Raw genomic sequence first — 13193 nt, 5'->3', positions numbered from 1 at the left:
GACAAAATTTATTGGTGTGGTGGAAATGATGCCACAACTGTGGGACAGTATAAGAAATCATTTTCACACAATAAATATTGAAATGTTTTTTTTTTTTTTTTCACTCATTGTTTAAACATGTAATACTTTGTATTTATTTATTTAATTTTCGTAGTTTAATCTTGTAAGTGTAGGTCTGGAACAATGCTAAAATGGCAAAATCTATACATGAATGGCATTTGAAAAGTATCAAAAATAAATGATGAAGGCCTGGTAAAAGGTTTCCAGTTCAGTTTTAATGAGACCTTCAAATAACAAAAAGAAAGAAGTTGAAATCTGTTTGTTTTAATAACAAACAACTCCTGGGACATGAAAGGTCCCTAAGTTGAAGAAACACCCTTACAATAAAGGAGAGACCCAACCCAAGCCATATTCAGGGACCAGAATATTATCTTTTGACTTAGGCCAGTAAGCACCCACCTAACAACATGCTAAACACATTCAGAAAACGTCATGGTTACTTGTGTAACCTCCGTTCCCTAATGGAGGGAACGAGACATTGTGTCGATGTAGTGACACTAGGGGTCACTCTTTGGAGCCCGAGACACCTCTGGTCTTTGATAAAAGGCCAATGAAAATTGGCGAGTGTATTTGCATGCCACTCCCCCGGACATACGGGTATAAAAGGAGCTGGTATGCAACCACTCATTCAGGTTTTATGCTGAGGAGCTGATATAAGGTCCGGCCATTTCAGCGGGTAGTTCAGCGTTGTGGCAGGAGGGACACACCCTCCATCAGGGAACGGAGGTTACACAAGTAACCATGACGTTCCCTATCTGTCACTCACTCGATGTTGTGTCGATGTAGTGACACTAGGGGTCCCTATACGAAACGCCACAATTGGCTGAACTGTGTTACGTGAACTGGCAGTGTATGGTGGGCAGACTACTGTGTGCCTCATAGCCAGCACACCAGGTCGACACGTAACCTCCCCCAACATATTTATGAGTGTCGAATGGCCCTTTTTGGGGACAAGTCGACTACCCAAAAGATAGAGACAGGCTTAACCCAGTCGTGGCCTCTTTTCCCCTTCTTTTTTCCACTCCCTAAGAAAGAAGGGGGATTATCCGACTGGGCCGCCAGGTCTAGTCGGGGGGGTGTCCCTCCCAAGGGGAAGACACTGCGGAGACCACACCTCACCCAAAGAGAGGGGGGGATATTTAAGTGGAAAAATACGTCACATGGTCTTTCCAACCATGTGGTGAGTCTTCAAGGTAGATCCTGCCCAATGGGGGAGGAGTTACTACAAACATGGAGACTGGGGCAGAGGGGCTCTGCCCAAGGAAGACGCAGTTTGCCAACAGGGAAACGAATTAGAGGAAGATAAATAATCGCATGGGGTTAGTCTTACAGGGAACCGCCACATGGCAGTGAGTTCCACTCTAGCTGAAGCTCGCGGCATCTCCGCGTCAGCCTGTGACTGGGCAATCGTCCCCAAAAGGAGGAGCCCAGCTGAGGCTTCCGACTGGACGAGCCCGCTCTCCGATGCTGCGCTCGAGAGCTCATCACTTTCGCGGGCTCCGAATAAGAAGTCGAACTCGCCGTGAGACAAGCCGGTGGACTCATCCAGAAGCCCGATCGGGGCAGACGAGCGTGCTGGGGAATGGGAGGTCCGCGGGGGGATACCCAGCGGAGGCGGTCCCATTGGGGTCCCCAAATCGCCCCCAGTGCTAGCCGCGCTGGCCTCATACCCGTGGGTAAAAGGACCGAGGCGGGGTGGCTTGCTTTCTTACGAAGGCGAGCCGCGACCTCAACGTTGCCATGGACATATCCTTGCAATGAGAACATTACCATCCACGAATGCTGTCTCCACGTGAGCAGCGCCCAGACACGAAAGACAGTGATCATGACCGTCAGAAGGCGAGAGATAACGAGCGCAACCAGGAATAACACACAATCGGAAAAGCATCTTTAGAAAGACACGTCTTTAAAAAGACGTTCCGTGTGTGCCGCTCTTTGAGAGAAATATACTCTTTTAGAGAAATATATATTTTAGATAAATATATTTTATTTCTGCCGAAGCGCCCAGGGGCATTCTCTGCAGTGCACCAGTGCAGAGGGGGGAGAAGCCACTGAAATGCGCCGTCAGATCCAGCAGAGGTGAATGAACAGTAGTATTCAGCTCAGTGAGCATGACCGTTCGGCTCCGAAGAGAAAATCTGAATGAGTGGTTGCGTACCAGCTCCTTTTATACCCGTATGTCCGGGGGAGTGGCATGCAAATACCACTCGCCAATTTTCATTGGCCTTTTATCAAAGACCAGAGGTGTTTCGGGCTCCCAAGAGTGACCCCTAGTGTCACTACATCGACACAACGTCGAGTGAGTGACAGATAGGGAACCTTAGCAACACCCTGGCAATCACCCCCAATTGCTTAACTTTGTGGTGATGACTTTTGAATGGGACTCTTTGATAATAACTAGACCTGCATGGAATCTACATTCGCTGAAAGCTAAGCAAATTTACACAGAATTCTGAAAGCTGTCATTGACAAAGTCCTGCATGTTTATTTTTTTGTTTATTAGACATTTTGAATATTTTGATAATTCTTTCGGTTATCAATAAGAGAGTATGACTCTCATTTTTGTTTTACCAAATTTAAAGAGATTTCTTCCCACAGCCAGGGCAGAAAAAGTGTGCAGATTCTGAGTTGCCCTAATATCTTTTGTTGTCATTGCTGTTTTATTGATGTGTTCATATGTTTTTACATGTCTTTGTTTTTGTGTGTGTTTTAGGAGTGAAGTGTGTGTGGAAGGGGTGTGTTTGAGGCCCCTTGTTGGTGCACAGAGGTGAAACTGTGCCATGGAGGACAGTGGCCTGAGATTACTGTCTGCTGTGCTGTGTGTGTGCCATACCCTGCTCCTCAACTGTCCAAGTGAGTAACACACTTAAACACATAGATAAAAATGCTAACACACACACACACACACTCAAAAGAACAAATATTTCGATGAACCTACACAATGCCATTGGAATTAAACATTTAGCAGATTTTCTTAAATTTCTGTTTGTCTGTTTCACACTCGATTATTTATAGGTTGAAGCCAAAGAATGTTCATATTTTTGCCAGTGAGCATCATGGCTATGCTTGTTCACCAGCTGGAACAGCACCACATGTATGGTGTTTGGTATGTTGATGTCTGTTTCCTCTCTCTTTATCTCTCTCTGTCTCCTCTTCAGCTGTTCTGTCTCTCTCCTTCCGTGTGGAGCCTCTCTCTGTGGTACAAAAGCAGGGCAGTACTGTCCAACTGCGCTGCACGGCTCATCCCGCTACAGCCAGACTCAACTGGCTCTTCCAGGGCCAGCCCTTAGACCTTGCAGACCAGCTTGGGGTAGAAGTCAGTCCAGGCTCCCTCTCACTGTCCTCCCTTCAGTCGAATCTCACAGGCTCCTACCAGTGCATGGCTTACTCCAAGACGGGCTCTATTGTCAGTCGCCATGCCTGGGTGCTTATTGCAGGTAGGCGCATTTGATCAAACATGCTGTATGCTTACACACGTGTTCTTAGTTCAATGAGACCGCTAGAGAAGAAAGACAGGAAGTATCAGAAGGCAGATTTCTCAAGCCATTAACACTGTGAGAATAGGCGACCGTAGACGAGTGTTGGAGGGGAAGGAAATGGTTCTTTATTTTCAGTCTGGCACTTATCCAGACACCTCTTCATCGGTATCCTTAATGAGCCCGGGGCTTCCTGTGCCGTACTGAGGGCTGATGCCAGGAAGGGCGCTCTATCGGACGCAACCTCATCAGTGGTGCGCCCGGGGCCTAATCAGGTTTGCAGATAAGGCTGCATTATTCGGCAGAAAGAATGTTCTCTTCTAATCACAATCCAATATAAAACACCTCTTTGACTGAAGGCCATTTTTTGTGAATTGCTGCTGCCATGGATGAATATACCGGTTCATTACACAGCTCTCTGAAATACTCAATTCCGTTTGGTCTATCATGCCATTCTGCTGTCAAATATTTTTGTATAATGTCCGTTGTCCCAGGAAACCGATTTCCTACAAAGCTGTGTTTGACTCTCATATAATTTTGCAACCTCTTTCTTCTTGCATAGTAAAATAATTTTAACTCAAATCAGTATTTCTTATCTGTTTATATAAATAATAATAATTCGGTACATCGCCATGTAATAAGTGGGATGATGTTTTTTACTGTGCAAAGGCAAAATGCAGTAACTGCACATTTTGTCATATTTGAGTTTCGAAATTGGGTCTCTTAGACTATGATCTGTCTTGTGACAGAGGGATTTGGGGTTTAGAGAAAATGGCATGTGAAAATTGCAGTATATACAAAATCCACACTAAAACCAAGTAGCCGTTTTGCTCAGATTTAGTGATGGCTTAGTTACTGCATTTTACCCTTGTAGTGCAGTACAGTCAAACAGTCATTACTGGAAAACAAATCTCATTCAATGTTCCCTTATATGTGAGGTTTTAAAGTGATTGAGCATCTTCATGTAGGTATCGAGGAGTTTTCAGAGACCCATCGCAGGTCATTAACAGTGACGAAAGGTGACACTGCTGTTATCGAATGCCCCCTCCCTCGGAGTAATCCACCCGCTCTGCCACGCTACCGGATACGGGGAAAATGGCTGGAAGAATCCACAGGTACGGAAGAGACAATCACAAATGCCAAACCCTCAAGGAAACACATAAAGACACAATTGAACATTTTGAGAGTTTGTTTCTTTTCTCTGTTTTTCAGATGAGTATTTAATCCTGCCCTCTGGGAACCTTCAAATCATCTCTGTGTCTTCAGAGCATCAGGGCATGTACAAGTGTGGTGCATTTAATCCTCTTACACGAGATACTCAAGTAGAGGCCCATGGCACTAAACTCATAGTCAAAGGTTGGTTGAGTACACTCGATACACTCAAACTTTTTTTGGTGATCGCAAAAATATGAGAATTATGTTTCTCACTTCACAAGTAGTTCATATTTTTTGGAATTACCCTGCTGAATAAAGCAGCATAAGTTTGTTTTTTTGGAGCTATTATTCAGCATGGGATGTTGGTGTGTGGGTGTCCCCGACCAGGCTTCATAGCCAGCTTAACCAGCAAGACATCCTTGGTAAACCAGCTTATTCCACCAGTTTAGCTGGTGAACGACATGGCAACCCTTGCAAAGTTTTGTTGTGGAACACTATATGGCAAAAATGGTAGTACAGTGGTGCCATGTACAAAAAAACTTGGTATTACCATGGTTCGTGTCCAAAAAATGGTAGTACGGTGGTGGCATGTCCCAAAAAACATGGTTTTACAGTGATAAATGTCCAAACAAATGTTAATACAGTGGTATCATATTAAAAAACATGGTATTTTACCATGGTACATGTCCAAAAAATGGTGGTACAGTGGTGGCGTGTCCAAAAAACGTGGTCTTGCCATAGTACATGTCCAAAAAATGGTGGTACTCTTGTACCATGTCCAAAAAACATGGAACTTTCGATACTTTTGGTAACCAGCATGAATTAGTCTGATCTGGTCTAGTCTAAACTGCTCTTCTCAGCAGAGTACAAGTGTTGGATAATCGCCAGTACACTATAAATGAAAATTGTGTGTAAAATCTTTGAAGCAATTAATCATTAAATACATATTTTGTGCACTTACATGGCTTCTGGGAAATGTGAAGTGAAGCAAGTGAATTAAGTTAATTTACTATTTTTCTCTTTAGGTTCAGACGGCCCTTCTCATGCAAGGATAGTTTATCCCGTCACCCCTCAGAATCTGTCGGTGGAACAATCCAGGTCCCTGACCCTTGAGTGTGTTGTATCAGGAAGTGCATCTTCAAAGGTCAGATGGACTAAATATGGGGCAGAGCTATCACTGAGCTCCAAACAGATGTTGTTGCATAGCAACCTGGTGTTGAGTGACATTCAGCTGAGTGATGGAGGCCTTTATTGCTGCTCTGTTCTGACTGATCATGGAGCTGTGGTCAGTGTCAACTACACTGTGAATGTACTTGGTAAGTATTAATATCTTATCATGTTTACAAGGTTTGGGTTCCACTCCCCTTTACTACATGCAGTTCAGGTTCTTCTCTGGTTCTTTTCAAGTTCTTCAGGTTTTTGTGTTGCTTTTTCAGCCAAAGGGCAATGTTCTCTGCAAGAAGGTACTGAAATAGTAGTTGTAACAATGCAGAATATCCATGCGCTGTGGTGTTGAGTTTTACAATGGCAAGCACCATTTACATTTTTCCAGAAAATATAAAAATTTAGTTTTATTTTTTAAGTAATAATTCCATTTTGCGTCCCCTCTCTACAGATCATGTGAGCATCCTGCTAGGTCTGTTTGACCAGGCTGTGACCATGGGCTCTTCCGTGCAGTTTACCTGTGCTGCCAGTGGTAACCCCACCCCCAACATCACATGGCTGCTCAACTCCACCCCTCTCACTTCCTCATCCCGCCTCCATATCTCTGGCACCTCCCTTCACATCTCCTCAGTGGTGGCTCAAGATCAGGGAATCTACCAGTGTTTCTTTGACAACGGAATTAGCTCTGCCCAATCGGCAGGCAGACTCAGTGTCCAGTTAGGTAAGCCAACACTAAAATGAAGTAGCAGTGAAAAGATGTTTTTCCACCATTAGGCCGAATGGTTCTGAGCATGGTGAGTAACGGTTCACTACCGTACGGTTACAAACCATTCCTAGCCCGGATTTCTCAGCACAGTAAGCCAACCGTACCCAAGACAGAGAAAAGTCCTGGTGGAACGGCTTTACTGACGTGGCGATTCGACAATTGGCCAGTTGGCCAATTCTAATCCTGATTTCGCTGCACCACAGTGGAAACCGTGCCAACAAGTGTGGATCGGTACCCAACGGCAAGGCTTTACAATGAGAACCATTCAGCCAGATGGTGGAAAATTGCCTAAAAATACCGAAGCTAAAAGTTGTTTGACTGAGCATTTGTTTAAAAACATTTAGCTAAAATGTCCTTGGTCGTAGATGGTATATTAAAATAATTAGCTGCTTCTCTGTACAAGCCACTTCTCTTTACACAGATTGTTGTTGATTTAAAGAAAATGTTAAATGACTTCAGTATCCATAATACGACAGATTTCAAAGCAAAACAGTAATATATTCAGCAGGAAATAATGTAGGGCAGGACTTGATTTAAACCATCGCAATTTTATTGATTTCTGAAAAGTGATAACTTTGCCGCATAAATCTTGTTCTGTATTACGGACATGAATGATACATCAAATCATATGGCTTGTTGAGAAGAGGTATGCTAATAGTTTTCTGAGCAATCAGACTTATAATTTTTGCATAAAAGGGGCAAAGAAATCCCTTAGATTTGTATTAGAGGAACCCGAGCCATATCTTGAGACCAGTATGTCTTAGAGATATGGGCCAGTTAGTAACGCCATACCCCAGAACACCGTCCTAGCAACCACCCAGAACACTAGCACCATGGCGGCGCCACTCTCATTTTCTAAAAAAATTACAAATCTAGTTAATATTACAAAACGGATAGTTCCGGCCCTGGATGCTGATTTGTCAATAGCCATGCTTTATTCACATTGAGGCACAGCTGTGACCTTTTCACTGAGCTTCTATTTGTATTACTGTGCAGCACCCTGACACCCTGTCTACACCGGACACGAGAGGCACATCGTGTCAAAAGGAAATAGATCCCATTATAATCAATGAAGTTGTCGACACAGGAAGCTTCCATTCACGTGTTGCACCGACAATAAAAGGATGTCCCGTTTCATTTTGCACTGCACACGCTGGCGCTACTACTGCCAATAAGACAAATAAACAGTTTTGAATGTTCACTTCGATGTGTTCAATGTAGATAGCATCAAGCCGTTGCAGCGCATTGCATTACCGGATACGCCCAATGTAGACAGGGTGTTAGCTGGCTGTTATTCTTGTTGCATAGCAACGTTCAGTTCACTGTCAGGGACTATGGGTGTGTCTCAATCAGCTCCCTAGTTTAGAAGTCAGGTCACTCTACTTTGCCCTTCAGGTGACTATATTCACAATATAGTAGGGTTGAAATGATTCGGCAACGTCGACAAAAAAAATTGGCAACAAAAATTTTAGTTGTCGAATAGTCGTTTGATCTCATTTTACGTAACATGAGATCACATTAAACTCTAATGATGATGCGCGAGAGCAGCACTGCAGCTCGCGCCTGACTGAGGAGAGGAAGAATTACACAGCTCACAGTCAAGATGCACTCTAAATTTTCACAGCTTCAGGTGATGTAGATTGCAAAGTATGAGGGAATTATAATGCAAAAATACAAAATAAGTAAATTCAGAAGCACTCTCATTGTGGAATAAGTGGAGCTGGGGCTGCCGCTCTGCTGAAGCAAAACTTGCGTGTCGAGCGTCTTTAAAGGGAACACCATGGCTTTACATCTTAAATGCAGTTATATTTATATTTATAGCTTTATTAAAGTTCAAATAATACGGAAGCAGATCATGTAAATAACTACAAACTCCGAAACTGGCATTTCTCTGTGCGGCCAGCGCCTCTTCTATGAGTTGCGTGAATGTCCCTATCTAAGGGGGGAGAGATTGAAACTGCACCCGGCTGAGTCACACTCTGTCGCAGGTACTCTCGTCCCTTGCTGCAGTTAGATTATAACGTGATGGCTCGCGACTTATTGAATCATAATATATGTCACTCTGTGTTTCTTATCGTGAAGAAATTTGGCGATATGCAGCTTTATAAATAAGAGTTTGTTTTTTTGTGAGTTAAAGATGGATTGAAGTGAACAGAAAGGTGAGAGAGGGTAGTCTTCGCCCCATTATACACTGTAACAAAATACTTTTTTGATTTGTTTTTGTTTTGGCTTGTTATCCAATATAAATATCTAAAACTCCTTTAAAATAATGTACATTTTCTTTAGCAGCTATACTGCAGAAGAAAAAATTGTTATCTGAGAATGTTGCATATAATATTAAAAATCCTTTAAAAAAAGATGCATTCACCTGAGAAGCAACATAGAAGATATTTATACTTGCTTTTAGAGAATAGATCTTGAATATAAGTGTATTTTGTCTTTACTGCACTTGCAGAAGTATAACCAAGTGAAAAAATACACTTATATTTAAGATACATTCTCTTAAAGCAAATCTTAAATATCTTATATGTTGCTTCTCAAGTAAATGTAACATGTTTTAAGGATTTTTAGACCATTTTAAATGGAAAATCAAGACAAAAATACTTGATAACAATAGGATTTTTTGCAGTGAATTTCTGTACTGAATTAAACTTAAAAGTATTTTTCCCCTTTAATTCAGTGAATGTCATTTAGAGGTATTTTTAAAAGATGATTTTGTCCTCTTTATTGTTAGTAAGCACATTTAATACAACCATTTAAGTCGGGGCACAAGCTGAATAATCGGTTAAGAGCTAACGATTAATCACTGCAGTAATCGCCAAATAGTCAAATAATTGTTCTAATAATCGTTAGATTAATCGATTATCAAAATAATCATTAGTTGCAGCCCTACAATATAGCATGGCCTCTCATACTATATTGCTTAAATATTACTCCCCATCCATGTGGCCTTTTCATGTCAGCCAAAAAGAAAAGTCATTTCGGAAATGGAGCAAGTTATTACATTTTTGATGAAACATTATGAAAATTATTATTATTATTATTATTTACAATAACTTATACAGATGTAAACCAGGAACATTTATTAAGAAAGTAAAAGTTTAATTTTGATTTCATGTTGTCTATAGATTTATATTTTATATAGTGTTCTCCCACTACAGAGCAGCAAAAGCGTTAGGACAGTATACCATTCCAGCAGGCCAGAAAGTTTAGAAGCTTGGCTGGAGAATGGGGTGGAGGGGTGGGGGGTACTTGGCTGGCAAGGAGAAAGCTGTGAGAGTGAGCTTTGTGTGTGCTGTTGGGGATAAGCTCTTGGACAGCGGAATGTAAGGAGTAACTACACAAGGTTATGATGAGGACCAGACCACCCAGCTGTCAACATCACCCACATCCCTATATTTGTTAATACACACACACACACACAAACACACACTCAAACACACACACACACAGGGCTATTCCTCAGCCTTGCTCTGTGTCTCCAAACATGATTGATAAGCCTAGATATATGCAGACTTCACAACAGATAAAACGACGGAGGTCTATTCCAAATGTTGGCCCGTGTAGTTTTTTTCCTGGCTCAGCTACAGGGGTGATTTATTTTGCACTGATAAAATGCAGGTCAGTTTTAAAAGCAGTGTTGTTTATGTTTAACGGTAAGATTGGAGTTAGATACGTGATCCACGGGCCACTGGAAGGAGAAAAAAACAATATTAGACATGATCAAATCTGGGCCTGTGAAAACATGGATTTAATGCTTTAGATTTGTAAGATTATAATGATTGGCCTTGTATTTTGAAAGATCCCATGAAATGGCTTGATGAGCACAGTTTTTAGTGTTGGCGTATTTCCTTTTGAAACACAGGACGTTGAGTAAATCATGATTTGCTTGCTACTGCTAATCGGCAAAAGTTTTTGGACAGAAAATTTACATGACACCTTTGCGTACAGAATGATGCTGCCTTCATGTGCTATTGCAATAATCCTACTTCCCACTTCTGAAATCATAATTATGAGTATGTTACGTTCAAGCAGTTTGTTGTTGGAAAGAAAAGTAAACATGGAAGACGGCAGGTTCGTTCTTGCATATTTCTTGGGGAACTCTTATTTTGTTACCGAAGTACGTATTAGTCAGCATGTCTTGCTGACGATAATAGAATTTTGTTAAAATACATGCTATTTTCTGTGTAAAAAATTTACAGTATTCATTATATGCTTAGTCATACATAAATGTGTATGCCTAAAATAAGGGATGTCAATTTTCAGACATTTTCATGATCGATTGTCATGGAAATGAATGATTAATTAATTGATTAATCATTAACGTGAGTACAGCAAAACATGTGGAGGATTCTAAATAATATGTGCATGTAACCTACTGTTTAAATATTAATTTAATTAATACACTTAAGAAATGCAAGTATTGGCATTTTCCCCTTAAAATATTCTTAGTTCAGTGTATTTAAATACATTTAGGCTATATTTAGTATGAATTTGTGAATTGTTTATTTACTGTTAATGAATTACTGTTTATAATAACTTGTATAGAAGATGCATATTTGAGTTCAGTAAAAACTTTATGTTGTGGATTGTTGGATATTTCGGACCTTTGGACATAACTTTTTATTTGAAATTAAGTCAAATCATATCACACTGTGTAAACACATTACATAACATACCGCTTCTCTGGTGATGCTAAGGTGTCAGTTGAATGTAACTTTGTGCTCTCCCGGGGATCGCTGACAGAATTGTATGTAAACCAAGGAGACCAGCAGATCAGCAGTGCTTGTTGTCATGATGTACTTTAACATGCTATCACGATGTATGCAAAAAACATAATGTTAAGAGAAACGCTCCAACACTGATTACACTGAGCCCGCTTCATCTTTACAAAAGAGGAAATGACAGATGCGCGCCTGTGTGATTTTTATTCTGTGTTGCGGAATAGAGGTGACATGCAGCGCGAAAGTGACAGTGCGCCCTCTAGTGGCGGATGACTGTATAGACAGTATTTTCAACGTTTGCTGGCCTGATTACCAAACACATTTGTATTGAAATTGATTAAAGGGGTCATGTCATGAGGAATCAGATTTTCCTTGATATTTTGACATAAGAGGTTTTTCGACTATAAAAACCTACTGTAAATTTCAGAACTCAAAACATAATCCCCAATGCAATAAAAGCATTTATTGAAACCAAGCTGTCAAAACACCTCATTCTCTACTTCCGTGACTTCCCTATGTCACTAGGGGTACTCAATAATTCATGACCGTCTACAGCAACAACATCAATGTGTACTTTACATCTTCGCACCCTTGGCCCCACCCACTGGCCCTGGGGCTCAGTTTATAAACACAGAGTGAGAGAGAGCAGGGCAAACAGTGTGGTCTAGTGTGTTCTAACTATTCCTAAACACCAAATGGGACCAATCTGGACTATTTTGATTATTATTTTTTTTATATAAACATGGACTACACAGACAACTTTGACTGTTGTCATGTCTCTGGCATCACTTTTAAAAGTTGCAGTGTCAAATTACAACTCAGTTTTAAGCCATTCGGTTACATTCTGCGGCTGCCACTTGTTGTGTGCACAGTCAGCTCAACATACTGGTCTTTCACCCATCTGTGCTTGTGAACAGTCATAAAACGATTCAAGCTTTGCAAAGGAATTTTCATTGAAGGATGGGGCAGTTAAAAACACTATTGGACCCGATAAAAATGTAAGTAAACAGTTCCATTAATGAATATTTCAAATGTCATGATTGTTTGATAGTTTATGGTGCTGAAACCTTGTCTACACCGGGCGTGTCCATTGATTATAATGGGCTCTATTGCTTTTGACGCAACGTGCCTCTCACGTCCAGTTGTGCTTGAGAGGAGCAGTTTAATATATTCGGATGCAATGTGTTGGATGTGCATTATGTGTAAACCATGAAATGTTGTTTTATAATATTGTTGGGTTGTTTATTCTCTTCTGATTGAATTTCAAATATGGCTGTATTTGAGGGGCTGCACGATGTTAGCCAATCAGAACAGTGGGCATTTACGTTGTCGTTTAAAGGAGCTGAGGCCAAAACTGAGCGTTTCAGGCAGAGAGCAAAAAAAAACAGGGTGGAAAATGATCACTAAATTATGACTGTTTTGGTGAAAAAACTTCACTAAAATTATCAGTGGCCCTTAGGGAAGATAATAAAACTATTTAAAAAAAGAGCATTTCATGACCCCTTTAATCGACAATCGATAAGCTTAATCGATCAAAATGATTAACGACATTTAATTGATATTAATCACTAACCAAAATGGTGAGAGATAACAAAGTAGCTGCATTTAGAAAAAATAATAAAACCTTTAATTCACTACAGAAACCATACTGTCCACTGCCATGTTGAAAGTTTACATCTCCCACCAATTTGGAAACTCAGGTATCAAAATTTTCGCAGAGTTTCCCAGTCATAATTACGACTTGAGGGGCTGTTCATGTGCAACTTCCAAGTAGGAAACTCATATGTATGATAATTCTGATAGAATGTAAAGGCAGCATGAGTCATATATATTTTTGGTCCAATTTCC

General features: G+C 40.9%; 1 protein-coding gene across 1 annotated transcript in view; it reads left to right on the top strand.

The window, feature by feature from the left end:
- LOC127416744 (cell adhesion molecule-related/down-regulated by oncogenes-like) overlaps positions 1 to 13193 on the top strand; it is a 69906-nt gene that overhangs the window by 27531 nt on the left and 29182 nt on the right. The window contains exons 2-7 of the mRNA XM_051656263.1: positions 2774 to 2913; positions 3219 to 3497; positions 4505 to 4651; positions 4749 to 4892; positions 5717 to 6007; positions 6307 to 6576. Coding sequence (XP_051512223.1) covers positions 2841 to 2913; positions 3219 to 3497; positions 4505 to 4651; positions 4749 to 4892; positions 5717 to 6007; positions 6307 to 6576 — 1204 coding nt within the window. The 5' untranslated portion in view covers positions 2774 to 2840. The remainder of the gene's footprint in view (positions 1 to 2773; positions 2914 to 3218; positions 3498 to 4504; positions 4652 to 4748; positions 4893 to 5716; positions 6008 to 6306; positions 6577 to 13193) is intronic.

Source organism: Myxocyprinus asiaticus, chromosome 26 (genome assembly GCF_019703515.2).
Source record: "Myxocyprinus asiaticus isolate MX2 ecotype Aquarium Trade chromosome 26, UBuf_Myxa_2, whole genome shotgun sequence".
In the NCBI taxonomy this organism is placed as follows: domain Eukaryota; kingdom Metazoa; phylum Chordata; class Actinopteri; order Cypriniformes; family Catostomidae; genus Myxocyprinus; species Myxocyprinus asiaticus.
This window is presented reverse-complemented; position numbering and strand designations above follow the sequence as displayed.